Source organism: Microtus pennsylvanicus, chromosome 13, assembly GCF_037038515.1.
Source record: "Microtus pennsylvanicus isolate mMicPen1 chromosome 13, mMicPen1.hap1, whole genome shotgun sequence".
Classification (NCBI taxonomy): Eukaryota; Metazoa; Chordata; class Mammalia; order Rodentia; family Cricetidae; genus Microtus; species Microtus pennsylvanicus.
This window is the reverse complement of record NC_134591.1, coordinates 52,683,477-52,709,700: the sequence shown is the minus strand read 5'-3', so window position 1 is coordinate 52,709,700 and position 26,224 is coordinate 52,683,477. Positions and strand designations below refer to the sequence as shown.

Here is a 26,224-nt window from a genome sequence, read left to right as displayed (position 1 = left end):
TGTTTTAGTTTAGAGACACCCAGGTCTGACTTTAGCGTCAGATTCTTTTCTGGTCTCAGCTCTGCAAGTTTTTATTTTAATGTTAGGTGCTAGGGATTAAGTCTAGGGCCTTCGAATACACTGAGCAAGTACTTATAATAAGCCTATAATCCCCAACCCAGATGGGGTTGGTTAGAACTGACAGTAAATGAACTTGTTGATCCACCATTTCCTTGACTGGCAGGGCCAGTCTAAGACCCAGGGAAATACCATGGGTGTCCTCCAGCCCAGTGTCTGATGGCCTCTGGGCTCAGTTAGGTCCTCTGTCCCTTGCTGATTGTTGTGTCACATGGCCTCTTAGCCCCACCCTTTCTATTGCATATTCTCTGGGCTCTGGATACTCCTGCTGGTGTACTTTATCCTTAGTGTGGAGTGGATGTGGGACAGGTAAGGGTGGACCCTACTTAGAACATCGTCCAGCATTGTTTCTTTCCAAGGCTGAGTGTCTCACACCTGTAATCTCAGTATTTGGGAGACTGCGGCAGGAGGATCACACGAGTACAAGGCTAGCCTCAGCTATGTAGTTTCAGGTTAATCTTGTCTACAGTGTGAGACAGTGTCTTAAAGACGAAGAATGAAGGCTTGTGTCCTTGTTCAGGGCCTTCCTCACACTCTTAGGGTTCCTCTCACACTGGCTGCCTCCCCATTCCCTGACATAGCTTCCGTCTTACTACCTCCTTTCTTTACAGTGACTACCAGAACCACCTTTCTGAAAGAACCTGACCTAAAAACATTGTCTTCATTCTTGGGCCCCAGTTCCTCAGGTCCTCATCCCTCTTAGAAATGTTATTACATGTCTACACCGCCTCGTAGGTACAAAGAACCAGTATGAAAGGCCATACCTGCTCGGAGCTGACTCTCATGGGGCTCTTCATTTTTTTTTTAAAGAATAAACTATTTTATTTTTATTTATTTATTATATTATGTGTATAGCATTCCTTCCACATGTGCCTGCAAGCCAGAAGGGGGTGCCAGGTCTCATTACAGATGGCTGTAAGCCACCATGTGGTTGCTGGGAATTGAACTCAGGACCTCTGGAAGAGCAGTCAGTGCTCTTAACCTCTGAGCCATCTCTCCAGCCCTCATGGGGCTCTTCATAATGTAGATCCCAGACTGCTTTTTATAAGTCCTTCAACTCACTCCCAGCCCACCTCCAATCCCAGGCACTCAATCAGCAGGGGTCTCTGCATTAAGCAGAAGTCCTCAGTGAACGATGTTTTTTTTTAAAATATTTGTTTATTATGTATACAATATTCTGTCTGTGTGCATGTCTGCAGGCCAGAAGAGGGCACCAGACCTCTTTACAGATGGTTGTAAGCCACCATGTGGTTGCTGGGAATTGAACTCAGGACCTTTGGAAGAGCAGGCAATGCTCTTAACCACTGAGCCATCTCTCCAGCCCCTGAACGATGGTTTTATCCAGCGGATAGAGAAAGCAGACCCCTCCCCCTGAGAGTCCCCCATGCCCCGCCCCTAGCGGCCCACAGCAAGATCTGTAAATTGAGGCGCTGGTGCCTCTGCCCTAAGACTCCTCAGCCCCTCCCCAGACCTCGGGATTGTGAGCTAAGAGCCAGGCTAAGAGACTGGACCCACATCCACGCACCCTTGCCTGGGCTGGACCCCTCCGCCTCAACAGCAGCAGGAAGGAGTGCTGCGGGGCTCCAGCCCCACCTAGGAATGTCTGATCCCCAGGTGAGCTTTCCCGACTGACGTGGAGCTGGTTGGGCAATAAAGAGGTACTGGGACATCAAGCCAGCCAACCCCTCGTCATCCCACAGAATTAGGTTTAACGGGGTTACCCGGACAACCCATGGGGAAGCTGGCGAGAGAGCAGTGTTGTGTCCTGTTCTCAAGCGGGCAGGTTTCTGCAGGAGATGGCCTCTGGCCTCCAGGGAAGGGGTGGCAGTGTGCGTGATGAAGAAGGACAAGAGACACCACTGCTGGAAAATATACCTTCATCCTCACCGGCCACTCATGGTGCCTGGTGAGGGAACCCTTCTCCTCACTCATTCCTCTTTCTAGAAACCCACAGTCATGTGAACTTTGCGACTTCTGCGGTTTGACCTTCAGTTTCCGTTCCTCAATTTCTTACCAATCCTCCTTCCATTTCCTTCCCAGACATCACAGGGCTGGCCCACAGCCACCTCAGGGAGGGCGCCAGCTTAGACCTCACCAACTTGATCTTCAGTCACCCGGCTTTGGGGAGCCAGGACCTTACTGTATTTTTAATTCTCTTTGGCAATAAACCCTCCCCCATTCTTAGAGACCCTGATAAATGTCACCACGTTGTCGATATCCTCCCTTGGCCTTGCCTCAAACTTGGTCTTTGCTTCCCGGTATACCCAGGGCAACTGGAACATGCCCTACTTACACGTAACATGTCTCTTCAAGCTCCTCATACATGGAGACTGTATCTTCCAAGGGCAGCACACAGGTCTTGTTCTATTTACCAAAAAGACAAAGTCTAGCCTAGAGAGGCATCGGAAAGAATAAGTGAACAATAAGGATTGAGCTGAAGGGGATGTGGGGGGGTCTTCATCAAAAATGGCTTCTTGGAGGCCTCAACGAAGAGGGCTAGATTCTGAGTACATTAGATCCGTGCAGCTACAGGACCTGAGTGGTGTATTGTATTAACTAACATTGAGCTCTTTTATTGTTAGGCCTCATGCTTGGCACAGGGGACCCTACTCTGCACTCAAGTTGTGTCCCCTCTAGGAAAAAAGGAAGACAAGGTAGGCGAAGCCAGTACAGAATGCCAGGTGTTGCACGGTGAGCACAAGAAATCTTCTAAGATAAGCATTTATAGCTCTGTGGGCTGTTAGGAGGCTCCTCAAAGAGGACCAACCCAAGACCTAAGAATGGACCCCAGAGAAGGGTTTCAGCCGGGCTGGAGAGCTAAGCAGGGCTGGGCTCCACAGAGGGATTCGAGAACCTGGCATATGACCGAATCTGCTTGGGGCAGATTCTACCCCTCCTCTGAAAGCCTCCCCGAGGCAGGCCAGTTCCTTTCGGTGCTCACGTGGTCCTGTTTCTTCTTCCATGCTGGGTTGCATCCTCTGCTTGACTATTCCTTGAGAGATCAGTTCACAGTCATCTCTGTGTCCGCAGCACCAAGCATCAGATTTGCTCCTAAACACGTATCCTGCTGTAGGAGTGAGTAGATTATTCCCTCTTTCTGGGGCTTAAACTGCCCTTCTCAAATCCCCATCCTTTTGCTCCTGGGACCTGTGTATAGTTTTTTTTATTTTTTCTTTTTTTTTGGATTTTCGAGACAGAGTTTCTCCATAGCTTTTGGTTCCTGTCCTGGAACTAGCTCTTGTAGACCAGGCTGGCCTTGAACTCACAGAGATCCACCGGCCTCTGCCTCCCAAGTGCTGGGATTAAAGGCGCGCCACCACCACCCGGCCTAGTTTTTTTTTTTTTAAGATTTATTTATTAAGTATACAGTGTTCTGCCTGTATGCATGCCTGCAGGCCAGAAGAGAGCACCAGATCTCATTACAGATGGTTGTGAGCCACCATGTGGTTGCTGGGAATTGAACTCAGGACATTTGGAAGAGCAGGCAGTGCTCTTAACCACTGAGCCATCACTCCAGCCCCACCTGTGTATAGTTTTTACAAATCACATTTAACCAAGAAAGGGGAGACCCACTTCAAGTCCTGGCCCTCATTTGTGCTAATTCACAGATGTTTTAGCCCTAATTAATGATCAGTCACCTGCTGTACCGTCTATCCCGTCCACAGAGCATTGGACACCTGGGATCCCCTTTGGTCCTGTGAGCTCAGTCTGGCAAGGGCTGTCATCCCTGCTTATATATCCCAAGGAAGGCAAACACAACAGAGAGGGGAAAGCCTTGGGAGCAGTCACTTGGAAGTTACAGGATGGGGCTCAGTTCTGCCTTGAGTGTTCTCTGTACTCTGCCGTCTGTCAGCAAACAGGAGTGTTTCTCAAGCCCTATGCTTAGTCTAAGCTAAGTGAACCCCTGGGCCGCTGCCTTCAAAGAACAATCAGTCAGTCTGTCTGTCTCACCTTTTCTGAGACAAGCCCTTTTCTATTTGGAAGGCTCACTTTCCCATCTGTAAAATTGTGTGCTTGTGTCTCATTTCTCTAGACCAGTGGTTCTCCACTGCCTAAAGCTGCAACCCATTAATATAATTCCTCATGTTGTGGCGACCCCAACTATAAAATTATTTTTGTTGTTACTTCATACTGTGATTTTGCTATTATGAATCATAAATATCTGATATGCGACCCCTGTGAAAGGGTTATTTAACCCCCTAGAAGGGTCACGATCCACAGATTGAGAACCGCTGCTCTAGACAGACAGTCAAAAGGCTCCTGGGAGGATGTCTGTGCCGTGGGAACAGGGCAAGGGAGGATGGGATGACCATGTGCGTTCACCTGCCCTACTGCTGAGCTTATCTCTGGTGTCTCCTTGCTAACTTGTATTCTCAATCAGTGAGATAGGATGTGGAGAGGCAGTTCTGGGATGGGGTCTCTGAGAACTCTCTCAAGACCCCTTGACCTTGGGAACCCTGTGCACCTCTCTCCTGGGCCACAGGGAGGCAGATCTTGAGCCATGAGCAGACCATTCCTCAGGTGGCAGAACTTTCCTGGAAGGATGTTATTAAAGCCATGTCCCTGGCCAACATGGTCCTGGGGCTCTTCTCCATCTACTGCAGCTTCAGCAGGTAGGTCTGGGGCACAGCCTGCTCTTAGCCTGAGGAAGGGGAGGCAGACTCGAAAGACCTAGCCACTGTGGCTGAAAGGTCTACTTGGGGATGGGGATAGTATACTAGTTTCAAAGCCAGGATCATGGCCTTCATGTTGCTACCTTTCTGGTAAGTGACTTCATCTCGGTTCATCTCTGAGCCTCGGGATCCTTTTGTACCATGAAGAGTTTGTGTTATAATTAATCTTCCTTTTTCCTTCAAGCTAGAGCAGTTCAGAATGGCTGTAGGAGAAAAAAAAGATGCATAGTATTATTTATAGGCCCTTCCCCAACCTCTTTTCTCTCCCTAATTGAGCCCAGGATGGTCTTGAACTCACTATGTGGCTTAGGATGGCCTTGAACTTCAGATCCTTCTGCTTCCACCTCCCAACTCTGGGACTGTAGGTGAGTCACCTCACTTGGCTTCACTCATATTTTCTGGCTCTTGAATGAGAACATACGACTTGAATACCCGACATTAGCACTGTTCTGGAGATTGTCCAGTATACTTAAGGTGCCACCAAGAAAGCAGGAGCAGTTTATGTTCTTGTAAGTTGGGTTCTATTTCGAGGCCTTTGGCAGTTCAGTTCTTTAAAGGAAACTTTCTGACGCACTCCTGGTGTGCCTGATTCTCCAGGACCAGCATGTAGCTTCTTTCTGTATCTGTTTTTCATCCATGAACTTGGAATCTAATAAACGGAGAATGCACATCTGTGGTAGGAAAATCTCAGTTTAGCCAAATCCGCTGAGAGGGTAATTTTGTGTTATGATTGTAGGTTCTGTTATTTTCGTTTAGCCTCAGGTCCCTTTAGAACTCAGTTGTAGTCTAAACAAATGTTGAAGTTGTTTGAGGATGGCTGAGGTCAGAGGTCAGGCTCTCTGCTTCTGCTGGGTCACCTAAGCATCGTAATGCAGTGCAGGGTTGGCAGTAGACCTCCGTGGGCAGGTTCCCTTTGGACTGTGTGGCCGCTCACAAAGGGACCATATGGGAGCATCTCATGATGGATGAGGTGCAATGAGGAATGTGAGAGGATGTGGGAGACACTGATGGATCCTTGCCACACACGCACCAACCCAGGAGACCTTGGCAGACACTGCCAGATCCATACTACAGGTGGAAATGTCAAACACCTATCGCTCATCCACAGAAAATCAGCAAGTATATTCATCTTGGCCACACCCTCCCATGTCTGGCTGTGGCTGACAGCTGCAGACACTTTGTCCAAGAACAACAGAATGCATAGGATTCTCAGGCTGTCTTAGAGGGTCTGTCTGCATTCTAGCCTATGACTAGAAGTCATAAAGAAGGTGATCTCAGGCCAAATGGAATTAATCTAAAGCTCAGAAATGGAAAGAACAGGCAAACCCTGACCAGGGATAGCTCATGGAAAAGCATTTGCCTGGAATGTGTGAGGCCTGAGCTTCAGTCTCCAGTACTGAAGAAAAAAAAAAAACAAAAAGTACCAGATGGTTAACATTGTAGGAAGGTCAGAATTTAGTTAGATATGGTGGCATAAAATTGCAATCCCTGAACTTGGGAGGTGGAGGCAGGAGGATCCAAAGTTTGGGGGAGATCTCTCAGGCAATAAAGTGCTTGTGGCCCAAGCATGAGGGCCTGCATTCAGTTCTGAGCAGCCATGGAAGAAAGCTGAGCACAGTGCTGTGCCCTCAGGATCCCAGTGCTGGAGAGGCAGAGATTCTGTGGGGCTCACTGGCCATCCAGCCTTGCCCCACCGAGTCCCAGGTCTCACTGAGAAACCCTTCAGGGTCAGAGGCTCCTGAAGAACAGGTGTCTCAGTTACCTTCTCTGTTGCTGTCGCAAAACACCATGCCAGGCAACTTAGGAAAGACAGCGTTTAGCTGGATTTAGTCCCTGGCGGCAGAGCAAAGGCAGGCGGCAGAAGCAGTTGAGGGTGCGTGTCTTGATCTGAAAGCCAGAGGCAGAGAGAGTGACACTGAGAATGGCAGGAGTCTTTTGAAACCTCAAAGTCTGTCCCTGTGACACAGCTTCTTCAACAAGGCCACACCTAATCCTTTCCAAACACTTCCACCGACTGGGGACCGAGTATTTGAATGTGTGAGCTATGGGGGACATTCTCATTCAAACCACCACAGAATGAAAGGAAAGGAGAGGAGGGGAGAAGAGAAGACAGGAGAGGACATAGCACAAATCCGTCATTTCATGAGTGGAGAAAGGGACACAGACAAACAGTAATTTATCTGAAGAGCCACAGGGGGATAGTGGTAGAGGCTGCACTAGGAACGAGGAAGGAGCCTGTGCTGTCACATATGTTGAGGCTTAAGAATTGGAAGGAGCTGGGTGGTGGTGGCGGCGCACGTCTTTAATCCCAGCACTCAGGAGGCAGAGGCAGGTGGATCACTGGATTTGAGGCTACTGGTCTACAGAGCGAGTTCCAGGACAGCCAGAGCTACACAGAGAAACCCTGTCTCGAGACACCCTCCCCCACTAAGAAAGAAGAGTTGGAAGGGACTTTGGTGATTACTGGAGGGTTTGGGGGTGTCGGGGAACCTCTTTAAACTATTGTTTGGGGCTGAAAAGATGGCTCAGTGGTTAAGAGCACTGGCTGCTTTTCTAGAGGACCTGGGTTTGCTTATCCACACCCACATGGTGTGGTTTACAGTCGTTTGTAACTCCATTCCCATGAGATCCCACATCTTCTTCTGATCTTCACGGGCAGTGTATTGAATGTGCATATGCAGGCAAAACAACTCAGAGACATAACACTTAAAGAATTATAAAAAGACTATGTATTGGGAGTTGGGGAGGGATAGAGCCATCTACGAGGGGGTAAAACACTCAGAGCAGTGTATGCCGGAAGGGATGTGAGTGAGTGAAGCGTAGGCATTGAGTGTGCGCTTGTCCAGTGGGGACTACAAGAAGCTGCCCTGCTGGCCTGCACTCTAGGAAATCCCTCTGTGCTTCCTGGATGCTTTTGATCAGCTTCCTGTTAGACATGGCAGTAGGGACGATGATCAGGCACCTCCACATCTGCCACAAATTAGGTGAGTTCAACCTTGGGGCCCTCTAATCCCTACCCTGGGGGAGCATCCATCTCAGGCTACTACCGTCCATCCCTCTGACACCAGTCACCCCAATTGTTCACATGCCAATAGAGGAAGCCATCCTGCCCCAGGAGTGAGGCTGTCTGCAGCCTGGACCCTTCTCCTGGGCTGGATCTATCTCCTGGGCTGGACCCATCTCCTGCAGCCTGTACCCTTCTCCTGGGCTGGATCTATCTCCTGGGCTGGACCCATCTCCTGCAGCCTGGACCCTTCTCCTGGGCTGGACCCATCTCCTGGGCTGGACCCATCTCCTGCAGCCTGTACCCTTCTCCTGGGCTGGACCCTTCTCCTGGGCTGGACCCATCTCCTGCAGCCTGTACCCTTCTCCTGGGCTGGACCCTTCTCCTGGGCTGGACCCATCTCCTGCAGCCTGTACCCTTCTCCTGGGCTGGATCTATCTCCTGGGCTGGACCCATCTCCTGCAGCCTGTACCCTTCTCCTGGGCTGGACCCTTCTCCTGGGCTGGACCCATCTCCTGCAGCCTGTACCCTTCTCCTGGGCTGGACCCTTCTCCTGGGCTGGACCCATCTCCTGGGCTGGACCCATCTCCTGGGCTGGACCCATCTCCTGGACTGGACCCATCTCCTGCAGCCTGTACCCTTCTCCTGGGCTGGACCCATCTCCTGGGCTGGACCCATCTCCTGGACTGGACCCATCTCCTGGGCTGGACCCATCTCCTGGGCTGGACCCATCTCCTGGGCTGGACCCTTCTCCTGGGCTGGACCCATCTCCTGGGCTGGACCCTTCTCCTGGGCTGGACCCTTCTCTTGGCCTGGCTGGCTTCCCCATCTTAGCCCTGCCCTCACCCCTCTGCTCCAATCCCATTTCCTCTTCTTTTGGTTTATGCGATTTTGCTAAGGATTCTGGCCTTGTTTATACTCTGTAGTACATTATTATGGTTATTGTGAGTTTTATGAGGTAAGATTTCACTTGGAGTTAATCAAGCATTTTCTTTGCTGTTGATCCTTTCCTGCCTTCCAAGTGTTCCCTGGGGTCACCTTCATTCTTAGTGAGGAAGATGCGCTGTAGATTTATTAGTGAAGTGAAGGGGATGATGGTCAGTGAGAGGATGAGAGATATCCCCAGGCAAAGCAGCTGGTTCAAAAGGAAAAAAAAAAAAAACAAAAACAAAAAAACAAAATACTTCGAGATGTTTCCATATAAGGTTTTTCCTGAAAAAGGTCCTGAGGCTTGTGAACTTAGGTGCTAAGCCTTGCATATTGAGTGGCAAGGACGAGCAGAGAGAGAGCTGGGAGTGGGGGGACGACCCAGGCTTTGATCTACAGACCATCTTTAGGGAGCAGCTGCTGCCCTCTGAGACCCCAGCACCCCAGCTGTCCCTGCTCCAGCCACCCAAGAGAGGCTGGGGTGTAGACTGCATGCCTGTGAGTGAACCTTGACCTCTGAAGCAGGACTTGAACTGAACGACTTCGCTGTCTTCACCACCTTTGGCCTGGCCTCAGCTCTGCTCCTTGGTGTGGATGGGCCTCTGAATGGGTTCCTGGCCATCGTCTATGTGTTAACCACTTCCTTCCGCCTGTGTTTTTACTCAACTGGTGAGTGGAACCCAGTCTATCTCAGGACTGTGATAGGGATCAAGGGGCAGGAAAAACTGCTGGGAGCCAGAAGCTAGGGGACACTCATGGACTCCTCCTCCTCCTCCTCCTCCCTCCTCCTCCTCCTGTTCCTCCTCCTCCTCCTTATGAGTCCCACGCCTGCTGGAGGTTGAGGGCTGTATTGTCTGGGAGAAACAAGTCCTTGCTTCTTCAGGAGTTATATCTCTTCTGTACTATATCTGTATAGTAGACACACTCCAGAAATGGAGTTCTAGAGAACTCCAGTTCCCCCAAACAAAAGACGCTGTGGTAGTGAAGACAGCTCGAAAGACCACACAGAAAGGGGGTGCAAACCCAGCATTGAGCTTAGCCTGGCTGTCCAAGGACCTGTTAAGGTATGGGCACACCGAGTATATCTGATTGCCTGCTGTCCCCCAGAAACCAGTCCAAACCTGTGCAGCATCAGCTTGTAATAACCAAATGACCTACATACTCCTCCCCACCCCTGGGCTAAGGGAATCTGGTAGCTCAGGGAAAGGAGACCCAAATTGATAGGTGTCCTTGGAGCCAGGAAACAGCTCATTCTCTGATCTCTCCCTAGAAGGAGGTCCCTCTGCATACAAAGGTCTACCTTGTCCCTATGCTTCCTGTGTTTTGGCCTCCACCTGCCTACTGACCAAGGGCAACACGTTTATTCTCTGCTGCATGGCTTCACTCATGATTCTGTTCATGATCGACCAGAGTTACTACCCACACGATGAAATCCTGGAGTCCGAGAACTGGAAAAAAGTGGTTTATACGGGAGGTGAGTTCAAATCACTGCCACAGTGTTTACGGTCACACTGTCTCTCCCAGCGGCAGTGTCCATGCGCTTCGTCCTCACGTATCCTTCACCGTCAACTTTGTTGTTAACCAACATAGAACACACTTCAAATGCCTGAAAATACTAAATGTGCTCACACCCACAGACGTTTTCTTCGTGCTCTGATTTCCAGTGCCCAATACATATCTACTTCATGTTAATGAGATCAGCAGAATTTAGGGGTGCATGCTTATGTGCCAGGTACAGGGGTCACTCTGGCGAACTAGACATAGTCCCTGCCTGAGACAGCCAAGAAAGTTACTGAAAAGCAAAACAAATTAGTGAATAAAAATGGTGAAGACAACTGGGAACAAACAAAGCTGGGAGTTCTTGGGAGGCTGAGGCTGGAGGATCATTGCAAGTTCAAGATATAGTGAGTCCCTGAGCTACAGAGTGAAAGAAATTCTGTCTGAAACAATAAAGTAACTACAAGCAGTTTTGATGCTCTGGGAAGGCACAGGGTGACTCTGAGATGGCATGAGAGGAGGAAGTGCTCTTCAGGGAGGATGTTTAAGCGAGATTGGAGAGATGAGCTCACAGAAGAGCAGGAAGAGTGGTTCAGGCAGAAGCTGCTGTCTTGTGATGATGGGAGGCCGAGAAGGTGCTGGAAGGGAGCAGTGTGGCTGAACTTGTGTGGAAAGCCAGGAACAAAAACTTAGGCCAGTGAAGTGGGCAGACTGGGCAGGATTAGGGATTTGATATTAAAGGCAAATAAGATGCCTTGGGTGGGATCCAGGCAGCAAGTGATATATGATGAGGGCAGCCGCTTCCAGGCGTCACTGGACTAACAGAACAGACAAGGGAGCACCAGGGGGAGGTGTTCAGAAGTGGTGATGTGAAGGCTGGAGTGAGGCGACTGGACGAGTAAGTATTGGAATGAGAGCTGGCATTGAAGGAGGAAATTCATGTAGGATGCTCACAGTTTGTCCCGAGTTAGGGCTTCCTTTAGGGTGTGCAAGCCAACAAGAAGAGCATCCCTGGGGGCCTGAGTTTCTCCCATTATCCCTTTGCTGTCAATCCACACTGGGTCGTACAGCATGTTTCCTTCAGGTTCATATCTTATGTGGCATCAGTACAGTCTCCTTGACCAAGTTCTGGGTGCTGACTCTCCTGTGCCCTAGGTGGCAGAGGCAGAATAGTGAGGAGAATCTGGGTTTGTAGCTAAATGTGCCTCAGCTGAAGCTCTGACTTCCGCATATGGGTGTATAAACTTGGACTAGCACCTCATCATCTTGAACTCAGTTCCAAGTTCCTGAAGCTTACAGGCTCACGGCAACTGAATGAGGCAATGAGGTAGTCCTGTGTAGGGTCCTGGACAGGAAATGGCGATTGCTGGCTCCATCTTTTCTACCTCCCCTCTCCCAGCTCATAGCAAGTGTTTTCCTCAGAGGTCATTGTTCCTAGAGTTGATCCCGTTGCTCAAAATAAACCACACTCTTAGCATGAGACTCCTGGTTGGCTTTGCTGTATGAGTTAAGGAGGAAATGGCACCTCATAGATTCTGACACCTGTTAATGTCAGTTTTGTGCACATTTCAGAGTGGACGCTGTAGATATTCCGCTTGCCTTAGACTGAGGACCCCTCTTCCCTACAGAGCTTCAAGGAGCTGGCCCATGGCTAGCATTGGGGAGATAATGTCGTCTATTTTCTAGGACAATTCTGACTTTAAACCTTGCCTCCTTGTCTCAGCAGATCCATGATTGGTCTCTATACTATACTATACTATACTATACTATACTATACTATACTATACTATACTATACTATGCCGAAACTCTAGCACATTAACTGATTCTTTCCCCTGGAAGTGACCTTTTGCAAGGTCACCTGTTACGATCTAACAGGTTCTCACAGAATACATGTCAGTCAGGTTGGGCGTGTAGTCCAGTTGGCAGAGTACTTGCTTGGCTTGCTTGGACCCCTGGGGCTTGATCTCTGGTACTGCACTGGCTGTGGTGGTGCGCACCTGTAATCTCAGCACTGTGGAGCTAAAGGCAGAAGGACCAGAAGTTCAAGTCATCCCCAGCTACAGAGCAAGTTTGAGGACAGCCTGGGCTACATGAGAGCTGGCCATAAGACTATTGTTACCCCATATTCTTATTAACTGAGGAAGAATGTTAGTTTTTAAAGGCCAGGCCTTGAATCAGGCCCCTGTGTAGGTTACTTCCTCCTGATCTCTTATGAGGAAATAGAGGTAATTCTAAGTCATGGGAGCATTATGAAGTCTAAGTGAAGCAATTGGTAGCACATGGCAGAGTATCCAGTACCGAGTAGATGCACCCCTAATTTTGGAGTCCTTGTGTCTGATGTGTTTCATGTAAAATTCCATTGTCTTGGGAGTTCCTGAGACTAGATCTAGGTCCGGTGATTTGTTAGGAGGACTGGGCATGCTGCTGTGCTCATAGCGAAGACTGGTTAGAACACAAGGAGGTGGGCCAGGAGGTTACACCTGACTTTCATCCCTGCACTCAGAGGCAGAGGTAGCTGGAGCTCTCGAGTTCTAGGTTAGCCTGGTCTACAGAGTCAGTTCCAGGACAGCCAGGGTTATAACAGAGAAACTAAAACAAAATCAAAAATAAAGGATGTGACTCAAAATCACGAGAGGGAAAAGGTGCGTGGGAAGTGACCACAGAAGACAGTCACACTCTACTTCCCAAGCCTTGAACTGTGGTCATGCACATGAAGCATTGTCTTGCAGGGAAGGTCATTAGAGACTCACTCAGGTACCCACTGCCTAGCAGGTACCGAATGCCAGACTTGAGAAGGGAAGTGGCTGTTCAGCACAGACTACTAGCACAGCCTGAGCAGAGTGAGTCACTCTGATTACTCAGTGCTATTGGTATGAGCCTGAGGCCACTCCGTAAGCAGCCTCAAGCATGGAACATTGCATGTTAAACTTCAAACAACCAGGAAGATGTTTTCCCCCTGAAAAGGCTCTGGCCAACTTGAATTCAGTCTTGGCCAGAACTTGGCTTCTGGTCTGAGCTCAAACAGAATGGACCCTGAGATTGCATTAGCTTCCAACTAGAGGCTTACAGATACTTACTCAACTGAACATAAACATGGGGCTTTTGCTTCTCTTGCTGCAGTTTCCGCAGCTCTGTGAGAGACCCGTGAGGGACCGAGGGTGGGGTAGGAGCCGCGTGAGGCACTTCATGAAACCGAGAGTCTGCTTCTCTCTTTGCAGGTGTCGTCATGCTGGTTTTCTCCCCGTTCTCACTCACCGCCTTCTACTGCCTGATTTGGTCGCTCTCCTACATCTTCTTCCCAGATGCCCTGTGGGGCAGGGGGGTTTGTATTAAGCTCTAGCGAGGGGGAACCACGACTTCACTGCTCCTGCTGGCTCTGTGGGCTCTGCACTTAGCACACTGGACCAAGACCTGCCTCATCCTCACTAAAGCTTTCCTGGTGCCTGTATTGTTATCTGCTGTCTCTGGTCTCGAATCACAACAACCCACAGTGGGCCCAGAAGCCTTTGTTTTTTTCTCCTTATTCAGGGTTCAGGCTCCCTTTTGGGTAATACTTGAAACAGGATTTTTTGGTTTTGTTTTGTTTTTTGAGACAGGGTTTTTCTGTGTTAGCCAGCCTGTCCTGGAACTCATTCTGTAGACCAGGCGGGCCTCAAACTCAGAGATCCACTTGCCTCGGCCTCTCAAGTGCTGGGATTAAAGGTGTGCACCATCACCATTGGCCTGGGTAATCCTTGAATCAGTCATGTAGGGTAGACTTTTGTTTCTAAGCTAAGTTTGGGCTGGTTTGAGTTTCAGCTTAGGATCTGGAGTCCCAGGTCAGCCTCGGATACATGATACTCTATCTCAGAAAGTTGGCAGCCCAAATGTATCACCTGGTGTATTAAGGTTTTCTAGAGGAACAGAGTGGATAGAATGAATATCTATCTATCTATCTATCTATCTATCTATCTATCTATCTATCTATCTATCTATCTATCTATCTATCTATCTATGAATGGCATTTATTAGAGTGGCTAGCTGTGATCTAGCTAGTCCAACAATGGCTGTCTACCAAGAGAAAGTCTAAGAATCCAGTAGCTGTTCAGTTTATGAGGCTGGACATCTCAGTCTGAAGAAAGAGGCTCTAATGTCAGTGAAGTGATTTGATAGTGGGGGAAAGCAGGCAAAGAGAGCAAGCTTCCTTCTCCCATGTTCTTTTTTATATAGGCCGCCACCAGAAGTGTGGCCCACATTAAAGGTGGTTCTTCCCACCCCAAAAAAGTCCTGATTAAAAGTGGGTCTTCTGACTTTAAGTGACTGAGAAAATTCCCTCATGCCAGGTATTGTGGCACATGCTTTCAATCCCAGCATATGGGAGGCAGAGACAGGGGGATCTCTGTGAGTTCGAGGTCTGCCTGGTCTACATAGAGATAACATAGACTACATAGACAGCCAGGACTACATAGAGAGAACCTGTTTCAAAATGAGAAAAAAAGGAAAATCCCTCTAAAAAACTAACTAAGCCTGCTTTGGTTTAGTTAGTTACAGATGTCGCTGACAACCAAGAATAGCCATCACACCTGGCTTCCAGTGAGCTCATTCTGTGTGTATCTCTTCTAAGGTCTCAAACACTAAACTCCACTCAGATGGAACTTTGTCTTATTAAACTCAAATCAGACAGAAATCCTGCGTGCTCTTATATTGTATTCCAAAGCTGCATCTTATGGAGAATAACCAGGAAGCCTAGCTTCACTCTGGATTCTGTCTTCAGGTGGGAGGGACATCCAAAGGACGGCTGGCTAATTCTGCCCCTTCCCACACGGTGGCGCTTGAGCTCTTCAACAACATGTCTGCCACTGAAGGGTTTTTTTTTTTTTTTGGTTTTTCGAGACAGGGTTTCTTTGTGGCTTTGGAGCCTGACCTGGAACTAGCTCTGTAGACCAGGCTGGTCTCGAACTCACAGAGATCCACCTGCCTCTGCCTCCCGAGTGCTGGGATTAAAGGCGTGCGCCACCATCGCCCGGCTAAGGGTTTTGTTTTTAATACTTTAATTATTTTATTTTATTGGTCTTTTGCCTGTATGTATGTCTGTGTGAGGGGGTTGAATCCTGGAGTTACAGACAGTTATGAGCTGTCATGTGGGTGCTGGGAACTGAACTTGGGTCCTCTGGAAAAGCAGTCAGTGCTCTTAACCGCTGAACCATCTCTACAGCCCCCGGCACTGAAGTTTTACAGGTAGTATCTATGAGCTGGGCGGTGGTGGTGCACACCTTTAATCCCAGCACTTGGGAGGCAGAGGCAGGCAGATCTCTGTGAGATCGAGGCCAGTCCAGTCTACAGAGCGAGTTCTAGGACAGGCTCCAAGCTACACATAAAAATCCTCAAAAAGCCAAAAAACAAACAAACAAACAAAAAATAGTATATATGTGGTAAATTTGCCTCAAATCTAATTAAATTAAAAACAAATACCAACTTGCAAATGAAAGAAAAAAGGAAAATGCCAACATCATTACAACTCTATGGAAGCTGGCAGCATTGTCTCTCCCTGGCCTCTCTTCCCCAGTGTTTCATCTTTTATGTGGTCACTGTTAATGAGTCTACTGTGTTCCGCTAGACCATAATGGCCTTTTATTTATGCTTATTATTTCTACCACCTGCCACAGTGCCTAGCACTAAAAAAATGTTGACTTTGCAGGTGAATCAGTTTCCCTGTGGGCTCTCAGAAATTATAAAGAAGGTTACTATAGTAAGAACATGTTCACTCGGGCTCAGACATAGCCAGGTGATGCTCTTCCATGCTGACACTCACGTCAGTGAGAGCCTACACTTAACCAAACCTTGACAACTGTTCACATGAGCTCTTAGGGACCAGGAGCTAGCACGGCACTTTCATAGAGTAGGCTCATGTAGGATGGAATATGCTTTCTGCTTTTTTTGAAGGGGAAGGAAGGGAGAAAGAGAGGAAGAGAGGGAGGGAGGAAAGGAAGAAGGGAAGGAAGAAAGAAAGGGAGAGGAGGGAAAAAAGAGGAAGAAAGGAGGGAGGGAAGAAGGAAGGAGGGAGGGAAAAAAGGGAGAGAGGGAAGGAAAGGAGGGAAGGAAGGAGGGAAGGAAGGATGGGTGGCTAGACAGTCCTCCCTGTTCAATGTCACAGAAACAGTAGGAACAGTGGGAATCCCAGTGTATGGATAACTTCATTGCCACAACAGCTTTTAATGTTTTGCTGACTAAAGAGTAAAAGCGCCTTTTAAGGTTTACTAGGGACTCAGGTGTGAGTTATGCCCCAGCTGTGCTGCTTCCTGAGCACAGGTGTGCTCCAGATGTGGCGCTCTCCATCGCACTGACTCAAGTGAAGCAGAAATAGTAACAGCCTCCTGAAGACACCAAGAAGCTAAATGACTTGCCAAAGGTCGCTCGACAAATCCTGACAGTTCTCGAAGACAGCTGTCCCAGTCCTCCAGCAAACTCCAAAGTCCTCCATCCTACTCCAGTCTTCTGTAGTCCCTGGGCTCTGTCATTACCAGTAAAAGTAGCCTCTCTCTGGTCTGCTCCTGTTCTCTAATCATCCCTCAGGATACTTCTAGAAGCTCAGTTTCAACCGTAGTAGAAACTCTAACACATGAGCCTTAGACACCTTTCAAAGTCCCTCACCCTCTTCCAGTTCTCATTCACTCTGAGTCAGGGTCTCACTATGTAGCCCAGGCTGGCCTCCAACTTCTGATCCTCCTGCCTCAGCCTCCCAAGTGCTGGGATTACAGGTGTGTGTCACCACGTCTGGATCTCATTTACTTTTTCACACTGAGAGCTGGGTCCGTCGTTATAATGCATGCACTGGGAATACGCACCTCCCTGTTCTTTGCTTCCACTTTAGCTGCTGAGCAAAGCCCTGGTTCACTTAACCGCAATTCTCCATCTCCTGTGCCTCCCTCCAGCAGGGCTGAGAACACTGCATGGCTGCGCTGCTTGGTGTCTATGTATGCTCATCCCCAGTGAAGCCTTCGTGCTGCCCAGCTGTCGTCCCACGTGTCCCTGTTTTCACTCTTTGTGCAACTAGACTGTCGCTTCATACCCTCTCTACTCAAGCATCCATCACCTTCCCTGTCCACTCTCGTCACCCTGCTTCTTGCTCTCCAAAGAGCTTCCACACTTACCTTACCAAATCCACCGACCCCTGCGTTCTTTCCCCTTGAGGGAAGTAATGATCTGTCCTTATTCCCAAGGCAAAGCAGCTCCTCTGTCCCCATGGACACTAGATCCCATTCCGTGTGTGTCTTTGTGTGTTTGAGACAGGGTCTCATTATGTAGCTTTGGCTAGCCTGGGACTTGCTATGTAGAACAGGTTGACCTCAAACTCACAGGTATCTGCTTGCCTCTGCTTCAGTTTACTAAAGGTATGTGCTACCATGCCAGCTCTTTTAAAAAGACAGTTTATTTTTAACTGTGTACACACACACACGCATCTTTGTGGGTATAGGCGGGGGTGAGGTGCTCAGAGTACAGTAAAAGATGTTGGAAGCATGGAGCTGGACTTCAGGTGGTTGTAAAATGTTGGAGGTGGATGCTGGGAACTGAACCTGGGTCCTCTGCAAGAGCAGTCAGTGCTCTTAACTGCTGAGCCATCCCTCGAGCCCTCACCCTCTCCATTCTTTATTCCACTTTCTGTGAGCAGCCATTCCCACCCTAAAGTAAGAACAAATGAACATTTTGCATTTTATTATTTTCAGGGAAGACGCACAGTTTCACTAGAAACAATGATTTTTCTTGAACAGTAGAAAAAAGGCCTTAAAAAAAAAAGCTGCTGTCTCAGATGAAAAGTCTATCCAGCAAGCACTAGGCCAGTTCTGAGAGGAGGAACCAGTGTGGTGAAAGTTACCTACAGGAAGTTCAGTGCAGAGTTCTCCACAAGTCTTGTTCAGTTCCTCAGACTAGGATGCAGGTGGGCTCACTCCCCAGGGGGCTGCATTTGCTTACAGAACTCGTCAAACTGCTGCTGCTCCAGCTCTGTCATGACTCTGTTGAGAGCGTAGATCTGAGGGGAGAACAGATACGTTAGCAGTGGAAGAAGCTGCATTTCCACCAGGAGGGGCTGTGAACAGCAGCTTCTGTTGGGGGAGTGGAGCCAGCAGCAGTGAGGGTGTGGTCTTTAGAGGACAGTACCCGACAGGTCTGAGGGAAGTCAAGGGAGGCAGCAGGCCATGCACTGTTGATGGTGGAGGTTATCCTCTTACCCCCACACATAAATGTAGCAAGGAAAAAAATGTTCAGAGGAGAGCCAGTCCAGGGCCAGAAAGGTTTGTCCCCAGCACCCACAACTGCCTTTAACCAGTTCCCGGGGATCCTATGCCCTCATTGCCTCCATGGGCATTGCTCACTTGGTTCACAGAGACACTTGCAGACAAAACACTCATAAAAATAAAGGTATCTGAGAGGCACTTGGAGGCAGAGGCAGGTGGACCTTTGTGAGTCTGAGGACAGTCTAGTCCACATAGTGAGTTCCAGAATAGCCAGTGCTATATAGTAGAGACCACGCCTCAACAAAATAAAATCTGAGAGGCAAAAGTGGGATAGAAGTTGGGATGGCTCAGCAGTTAGAGCACTGCTGCTCTTACCATGGGACTGAGGGGTTTAGGTCCCAGCACCCATGCTCCAGGCAAACATAAATATACATAAATAATGGTTAAAAAATAAATCTTAAAAAAAATGGTTGCGTGTGTGACTCATGTCTTTAATCCCAGCACTCTGGAGGCAGAGGCAGGATAATCTCTGAGTTCAAGGCCAGCCTGGTCTACATAAAGAGTTTCAGGCCAGGCAGTAAGTTCATAGAGAACAGCAAAGGAATGATTAGCATAAAATTAAACAAAGCAGCTTATGTGAATGGGCCATGACCAGAAGTGAGCACTGGAACTTCCAAGTTACTGGTCTATTTCCCGTCTTTTTCCCCCTTTCCTTTTTTTTTCCCCTCTTAGAGACAAGGCTTCACTATGTTACTTAAGCTGGTCTTGAACTCATGTACTTATTGATCCTCCTCAGCCTCCCAAATGCTGGGACTACAAGTGTGTGCCACTGGGCTTGGCTTCAAGTTCAGTTTCTTAGGCTGAGTGGTAGGTACGAGGGTGTTTATTCTTCTTATACCACACATGATTACATGTGTACTTTATAATATATTTGAAAAGCAGAAAAGTCTCTGCTTTGTAGGTTTGATACCTGCCAGCCTTTGTGACCTGTATAGTACTTTCTGTTCTGGGACTGACAGGCATATTAAGTGCGTTCTGGAGACCTTCCAGTCAAAGAGAGAATGGTAGGAGAAAGGGGGAAATAAGCAGGGCATACAGAGATTTACAACGTCCAGGGTGTCTGAGCTAAGGAGTGAGACTTTCGGCCTAGAAGGAAAGGATCACAGCAGTGTGATGTGCTGTTCCAACTGATAGCAAATCCCAATCCCCAAACACGGCATGCCTCCTTTCTGGAATATGGCATCTTTATCCCTTCCTCCTGAGGAGGTGATGGCACATTCCTCAAGGAGATTCCATTCCATTCTGGGGAACACAGACAAAATAGCAAGACAGCTGTTGGGGGAGCAAATGGTGGCCTGGGGCCGGGGTGTAGCTCAGTGGTAGAGCACAGGCACATATAGATTCTGGGCTCAAGCCTTACACGACAGGTAAAACCATGAGGTGACTAAGTAGGGAGCACTGCTCTGACCACGGGCCTGTCCCTACTATGGCCGGACTCCTTTTCCAGAAGGATTCACAAAGGCTAAGTGGGAACTAGTAACACCTGCTCAGCATTTGCTCACACATGTGCGGGCCTGGCTCAGGCTGACATAGAGGAGCTAACAGGTGCTGCCGCCAGCGTGCACACCCAATCTGACACCTCAGCAAGCAAATCTGGATACAACCAGCTGGTCCCTCTAAGTCCACATGGTAAGAGCACATCGGCTTGGAGGCATGGTGTCTCCAGACCGTGATCACTGCTGACTGTCAAACACCTTCTGTGCGCCAGGCACCGTGCTAAGTGCTTTCCATATGTAATTTCTATTCCTTATGATACTGTGAGGTAGATACCACCACCCTCATTTTACCAAAGAGGCATCAAGGAAGTGGTGTTCAGAAGTCTGTTTTCCAAGGTCATGTGGGAAGAATGAGTGGAAGCCAGCAGGGACAGGAACAATGCCCTCCACATCTATCTTTCAGTGTGCGCAGAACAATTTGGGGGCTGTTTCTTCCAGCTCCCCTTGAACTGTCTGCTAAAGCACAAAGCAGCTAAGGCCATCTTGGATCTGGGTAAAGAAAGGGCATATTTATTTATAGAATGGAGGACCACAGCTTTCAGATGCCCTGCTTAGGCCACGGGGAGACTTTGGGGTGCAAGGGAACTTCAGACATGCTCCCGAGTTTATTATGATTACTGGAATGCACACTCTATGAAGGCAGAAACGGTTCTGTCTTGTCCTGACATGTGTCTCACTCAAGCCCATACACTGGTACAGCAGCTGGGCATCTGTTTAATAAATGGATCCAGTAAACAAAGTTGGACAGTATCAACTGTCAGACCAAAAGGAACAAGAAGTGTCTCACATGACCAACAGAAGTGCAAGCTTGAGGAATCCCTCTGAAAGTTATTTGGCAATGTCTAAGAAAATTGAAATGACACCTGGTAATTTCTCTGGTCATACTTCACAGAAATCCTAGCATAGATGCCAAGAAGCACCTAAAAGGTTTTCTTTACTATAAATGTTTGTAAAAAGCAAAATGATAAGTAATTACAATATCCATCACAGGAGGAACGGGTGAACACTGAATAAGGCGGTTCAGGGGCTGGAGAGAGGGCTCAGTGGTTAAGAGCCCTTGCTTCTCTTCCAGAGGACCCTGGTTCGAATCTCAGCACCTTTCATAATCACCTGTAATTCTGTTCTAAAGCATCTGATGCACTCTTATGGCCTCCATGGGCACCTGAACTCATGTCCACATACCCACCACACTCATAATTAACAATAAATCTTTTTAAAAAGTTTATAAAGTAGACACTATAAAGAACAAAGAAAACAGATCAAGAGTAACATGAACAGCTCTAAGAGCCATGCAAACGAAGCTCAAATGTACAGATAATGTATTCAGCTATGTGAATGAAAATGCATCTAAAAAAAGGGGGGGGGTAGAGGCATGCAGATCGCTGAGTTCTGAGTTCGAGGCCAGCCTGGTCTACAGAGTGAGTTCCAGGACGGTGAGTTCCAGGACAGCTAAGGCTATACAGAGAAGCCCTCTCTTGAAAAAAATAAATAAAATAAAAAAGGCTTTACCTATGGAGATAGAGAAAAGGTGTAAGACAAATAAAACAGTCAAAGGGGACAGTAAACTAACTTATGTGACTTTATTTATCTTAAGAAAATTCTATGAAAATTCAATCCCACTGACCACTACCAAGTCGGAAAAAGCTATATTCTAAAATTCCTCAAAAACACGCGCAACGAAGAGGCAGAAAAGACCAGCAAGCTTATTCCTGATACTAAATATTAAAATACTCATGTCTGGATATGGTTCATTGGCAATGTAAACGTTTTAAAGCTTTTTATCCTTAAAATGCTTAAGTGTTGAGAGAACAAAGAGACACAGGGTGGGCTCAAAGCCTGGGCCTTTACATGGTTAGGAGCAGACGCTTAAAAATTGGTGGTGTTGTGTGTGTGTGTGCATGCCACGACCATGTGGAGGTCAGAGGACAGTTTCCTGTAGTCCTTTTCTTCTACCTATATATTTATTCTGGGGAGCAGACTCAGGTAGTCAGGCTTCTGCCGCAGGCACTCACCCACTAACTAGCTACTTTTCTCACCAAATGCACATGTGTAGCAGGGTCCCAGGACACACTGGCATTTCATGAATTCTGATCCATTCATTTATTCATATTCTCCCCCCCCCCATCCTTCCTTCATCCGCGGCCGCTTTTTCTCTTTTCACGCGTTCCTCAGATCCCTAGCACAAAAGCTCTGTGCCAGGAGTCACCTAGAGACCTGGTGGTACAGGTGGGGATCCTGACACTAACTTGGCCTGTGACTCTCGGCTTTCACTTTACCATTCTAGACCTCGATGGCTTTTCTTCCCCGAAATATCCTGCCTAGAGACAAGCAGGGACCCCTAAGCAAAGTTTTCTCTGCTGTGTTTTCTTCCAGCACCTTCTCCTTCAGCTGACACAGGCACTGTGAGCCCCCTCCTAAGTCTCACCTCTGCTCTTTGTCTTTGCTTCAGCTCCTGCTGGGCAGATTTCTGCTTAGCCTTCTCCACTCTGAAGGCAGGTTCTTTAACTTTGGATTTTTCTTTCCGGGCAGGTGGATCCATGGCTTGGCTTCTGAATGCTTTTTGGTCAGCTCTGACCTGAAGGTACAAAAAGAGAAGGGCTTGCTAGTCTTTCTCCCAACTCCCTCGCTTGGCAGCGAGGCAGGGTGCCCTGGAGTCCCACTGCCAGCACCTCGCTGTGTGTTGCTAGCAGAGTCTCCTCACTTCGGAGTCTCAGTTTCCTGCACAATGGGACAGCAGTCATTTTCTGGGCCTTTCCCTACCAACACCGGGTGAGCAGCAGATGAAAAGGACAAGAAAGCAGCTCCAACCCGGGGGCGTGCGCCACGGCCGGGTCTCTGAGGCCGAGGGGCAAGCAACTTGGTCCCTGGCAGCGCCCTCAGCCAGCCCCGCCCTCCCGGCCTCCCGGCCCCTCCGCAGCAAGATGGCGGCTCGGGGGTCCGCGCCCTTCCCTACCCGGTCTCGGGCTCCTGGCCTCCGCCACGTCGCAGACCAGCCCCCACGCGGGGATCAGCTTCGCCTTCCCCTTCCGCGGGACCGGAGCGCCCAGCCCCGCTGCCCTTGAACTGGGCGGGCCGCGCCGGGGAGGGCGGGGCCGCGGCCTAAGGTGTCCCTCCCGCAGGAGCCACTGCGCGCGCGCAGACAGCTCACATGGGCGTGGCCAGATTGAGAGAGGCGGAGTCGGAGGCGGGTAGGGCGGGGTCTGTGGCTGGAGGGCGGGACCTGAAAGTGGGAGGGGAGGGACCTGTGACAGGGACGTTTTTACAAGTAACCAAAGCTTTTCCAGGCTTCTAGTTTCTGGGACAACTGCAAGACTTTGAAGGGCGAAATGTGATTCCTGGGATTGGAATTGGTTAGCACTGGAATTTTGAGCATCAGGTTCTAAAAAGTCAGGATTGCTGACTGCTTCCTTCCTGATTTACAGGTTTTTCTTTAAGGAGGATCAAATGCTATTCTGTTTGCCACCGTGCTTTGAAAGCTTTGAAAAAAAATAACATTTTAAATACACGGCCCCTAGTCAGGCCTAGTGGTGCACACTAGGGAGGCATAGGCAGGAGGGTCTCTGAGCTGGGAGAAGGGAGGAGTGGAAAGAGAAAGACACCATGGATAATCAAAGGGGTGTAAAATAAAATTTCTAGCTATCGTTTTCATTTGTTATATTAGCAAGAATTGACTAAAGAAGAGAAGGTAGAGGAGGATCCAGAGTAATAGCAATAGCTGCTTCCCATTGGGTCTTCCTATCTTCCTGGCACTCTTCTTAGAACATTACATTACTAAGTCCCTAGTCCTCATAATAAGGATGTAGTCTATAAACATGTACCAATAAGCTATCTTCTTCTTCTTTTTCCTTTGAATGAGTTGGTTTAATTCAAAGTGATACAGAATTCAGAGTGCAACAAAGACGAAACAGCAGGCTCTGGCAGGATTCCAGACTGGGTTTACTTTCAATTCACAGCTGAGGTAGGAACTGCTGAACACTAGAGACAATGAGCCATTGTATTATTTATTTTATTTTTTTCCTATTCAATATTTTTTATTGCTTTATAAATAATACCATTCAAAATTTCCACCTCCCCCCTCCTTCCATTTCCCTCCCTTTCCCCCTTATTATTATTATTATTTTAAAAAGTTTATTACAATGTTCAACAGGCTCCAGGATAACACTTCATTCTAGCTGTAGATGGCAAAGATGTTATGGCAGGGAATCCAGATGTTTACATAGGAATGGAAGAGGGTCACCATCATCTCAGATATGAGGAACAGCTTACTTTTGTCAGATTTCTTAATTCCACCTGTGGCCAGGGGTCCCTTCCCCACGGCCTTGGTTTTTAGCTCCTCCAGTTTCTTCTGCTCCTCTTTTTGTTTCTGCTTGAAAGCCTTATCTTCCTCGTCCATTTCCTTGGCCTGCTTCTTGGGCTGTTTCAGGGGCTTCTTTTTGCCACCTTCCTGGCCCAACATGGCACCTCCAGACAGCCCCTTCTCCAGATCCCTTCAGACCTGCTTCTTTGTCTTCTGTCAAAGTGGTAAGGATTTCTGTGCATGACGGTGCACACTTAATCCCAGTACTCTAAAGGCAGAGGCAAACAGATCTCTGTGTATTTGAGGTCAGTCTAGTTTACCTAGCAAATTCCAGACCTCCCAGGCCTACACCTTAAGCATCCAGTGGGGAGTCTACAAGGACTCTCAGGTACTTTCAGTCTAAGTGTGAGTTGTTATATTGTCTTGGGAGGCTAATTCTGTATTAGATTTTAAAACCTTAAAAATGGGTATAATCACATACACACACACATTAATTACTGCTTGCTTCCATTTATACAAGGTATCAAAAGTAGTCAAACTCTAAGAAACAGAAAGGGCCAGGAGCTGGGGCGGGGGTGGGGGGTGACTGCCAGGGTATGTGTGTGGGGAGTGGTTGCCAGAGAATGGGGGGGAGTAGAAAGGAGAGTCATTGTTCTATGGGTATAGAGTTCATTTTGCAAGACAAAATTCTAGAGAGTTGGTGTATAGCAATGTTAATACTTTTGTATATAGACTTTAAATGACTGAAATGTTGTGCCTCTAAATCCCAACGACTGAAAAAGCCGAGGCAGGAGGATCACAAGTTGAATGCCAGCCTGGGCTACATACAGAGTAAGTTAAAGATCAGCCTAGGGCACCTCATTGAGACTCTGTCTTAAAAAAGGAAGAGGAGGGTTGGGGATGCAGTTCAGTGGTTGAGCGCCTGCCACAGTGTGTGTGAGACCCTAAAGTCAATCCTCAACACCTCCCAGAGGGGAGCGAAAAGGTAAAATGGTTTTACCCCAGCTTTATTTAAGAGTTGACTCCAACCATCTTAAACAGTTTCACTTCGAAGAAGTTGTCTTAAGTAAATAATCAGAAATAGCAGTATTTATAAGAGGAAAACACTACACCGGCCGACATTTAAAAATTTTTTCCCGAGACGGGGTTTCTCTGTGTAGCCCTGGCTGGCCTGGAACTCACTCTGTAGACCAGGCTGGCCTGTTCTGCCTCCCGAGTGCTGGGATTAATGGTGTGCACCACCACTGCTGGGCTAACAGCCAACATTTTATCATCGGAGTTAAGATGAATGAAAGAGCAAGGCGTAGTGGAGCACACCTCTAATCTCGCACTCGGGAGGCAGAGGTAGGCTGATCTCTGTGAGTCTGAGGCTAGCCTGGTCTACATAGTGAGTCCTAGGACAGCCAGGGCTATGTAGAAAGATCCTGCTTCAAAACAAAAACAAAAAGGATGGACGAAAGGGTAGCTATAGTAAAACTCAAGACAACCACTAAAATGGCATAGAAGAAAGTTTTATGATATAATAAAATGCTTTCTAAACAGACAGATCCCTAGAGCATGACGACCAGGCAACCTAAACACTTCGGTGGGCCCAGGTTCAGTTAGAGACTGTCTCAAAATATAAGGTGGAGTTTAATAGAGGAAGACACTTGACATTGACTTCTGATCTCTCTCTCTCTCTCTCTCTACACACACACACACACACACACACACACACACACACACACACACACACACACAGTGCTTTAGCATATTAAATTTTTAAAAGCCACAAAGAACATATATTGTCTAACCACAGTATTTGTTTTATAGTTTCAAAACAGAAAATGGGATTTGAAAGCATACCAAAGTTGTTAATATATCTTGTTTTATTAGTAGGGATTATATTCATTTTGTTTAAGATTTTCTGTATTTTGTGAAATTTCAACAGTGGATATT

At 48.0% G+C, this 26,224-nt stretch overlaps 3 protein-coding genes across 10 annotated transcripts; 1 reads left to right on the top strand and 2 right to left on the bottom strand.

Moving 5' to 3' along the window:
* Positions 1 to 1,543: 1,543 nt before the first annotated feature.
* Positions 1,544 to 23,099, bottom strand: Svbp (small vasohibin binding protein). 8 transcript variants are annotated; one of them, XR_012907401.1, is made up of 6 exons: positions 22,659 to 22,883; positions 22,415 to 22,564; positions 18,077 to 18,228; positions 5,089 to 6,677; positions 4,874 to 4,993; positions 1,544 to 3,184 (listed from the first exon to the last, which is right to left on the bottom strand). XR_012907401.1 is itself a non-coding variant. In XM_075944770.1 (3 exons), the coding sequence occupies exons 2-3, from the start codon at positions 22,526 to 22,528 to the stop codon at positions 18,142 to 18,144; spliced, it is 201 nt and encodes a 66-aa protein (XP_075800885.1). In that variant the 5' UTR covers positions 22,529 to 22,564; positions 22,943 to 23,099; the 3' UTR covers positions 17,898 to 18,141. The 8 variants fall into 8 exon arrangements, 2 of the variants coding, with proteins under 2 accessions (XP_075800885.1, XP_075800883.1); XR_012907399.1 differs by lacking the exon at positions 1,544 to 3,184 and adding an exon at positions 3,457 to 4,759 and having other exon boundaries at positions 6,553 to 6,677; XR_012907398.1 differs by lacking the exon at positions 1,544 to 3,184 and having other exon boundaries at positions 3,457 to 4,993; positions 6,553 to 6,677.
* Tmem269 (transmembrane protein 269) lies at positions 2,705 to 13,778 on the top strand. Its single transcript, XM_075944771.1, has 6 exons — positions 2,705 to 2,771; positions 4,601 to 4,730; positions 7,677 to 7,774; positions 9,247 to 9,390; positions 9,992 to 10,195; positions 13,439 to 13,778. Exons 1-6 carry the CDS (start codon positions 2,705 to 2,707, stop codon positions 13,558 to 13,560), a joined length of 765 nt encoding a protein of 254 aa, XP_075800886.1. The 3' UTR covers positions 13,561 to 13,778.
* A 1,032-nt stretch (positions 23,100 to 24,131) lies between the features above and the next one.
* Positions 24,132 to 24,546, bottom strand: LOC142834071 (translation machinery-associated protein 7-like). The gene has a single exon (XM_075946109.1). It carries the CDS (start codon positions 24,443 to 24,445, stop codon positions 24,158 to 24,160), a length of 288 nt encoding a protein of 95 aa, XP_075802224.1. The 5' UTR covers positions 24,446 to 24,546; the 3' UTR covers positions 24,132 to 24,157.
* Positions 24,547 to 26,224: the final 1,678 nt, after the last annotated feature.

Bases quoted from the DNA above. Each gene is read 5' to 3' on its own strand.
- Tmem269 (XM_075944771.1), top strand. From the start codon at position 2,705: ATGCTTGGCACAGGGGACCCTACTCTGCACTCAAGTTGTGTCCCCTCT. The intron at 4,731-7,676 runs GTAGGTCTGGGG...CCTGCACTCTAG, and splicing joins ATCTACTGCAGCTTCAGCAG to GAAATCCCTCTGTGCTTCCT. The intron at 9,391-9,991 runs GTGAGTGGAACC...ATCTCTCCCTAG, and splicing joins CCTGTGTTTTTACTCAACTG to AAGGAGGTCCCTCTGCATAC.
- Svbp (XM_075944768.1), bottom strand. From the start codon at position 22,730: ATGACTGCTGTCCCATTGTGCAGGAAACTGAGACTCCGAAGTGAGGAG. The intron at 22,565-22,658 runs GTGCTGGCAGTG...TTGTACCTTCAG, and splicing joins TGCTAGCAACACACAGCGAG to GTCAGAGCTGACCAAAAAGC. The intron at 18,229-22,414 runs GTGAGACTTAGG...TTCTCCCCTCAG, and splicing joins AGCAAAGACAAAGAGCAGAG to ATCTACGCTCTCAACAGAGT.
- LOC142834071 (XM_075946109.1), bottom strand. From the start codon at position 24,445: ATGTTGGGCCAGGAAGGTGGCAAAAAGAAGCCCCTGAAACAGCCCAAG.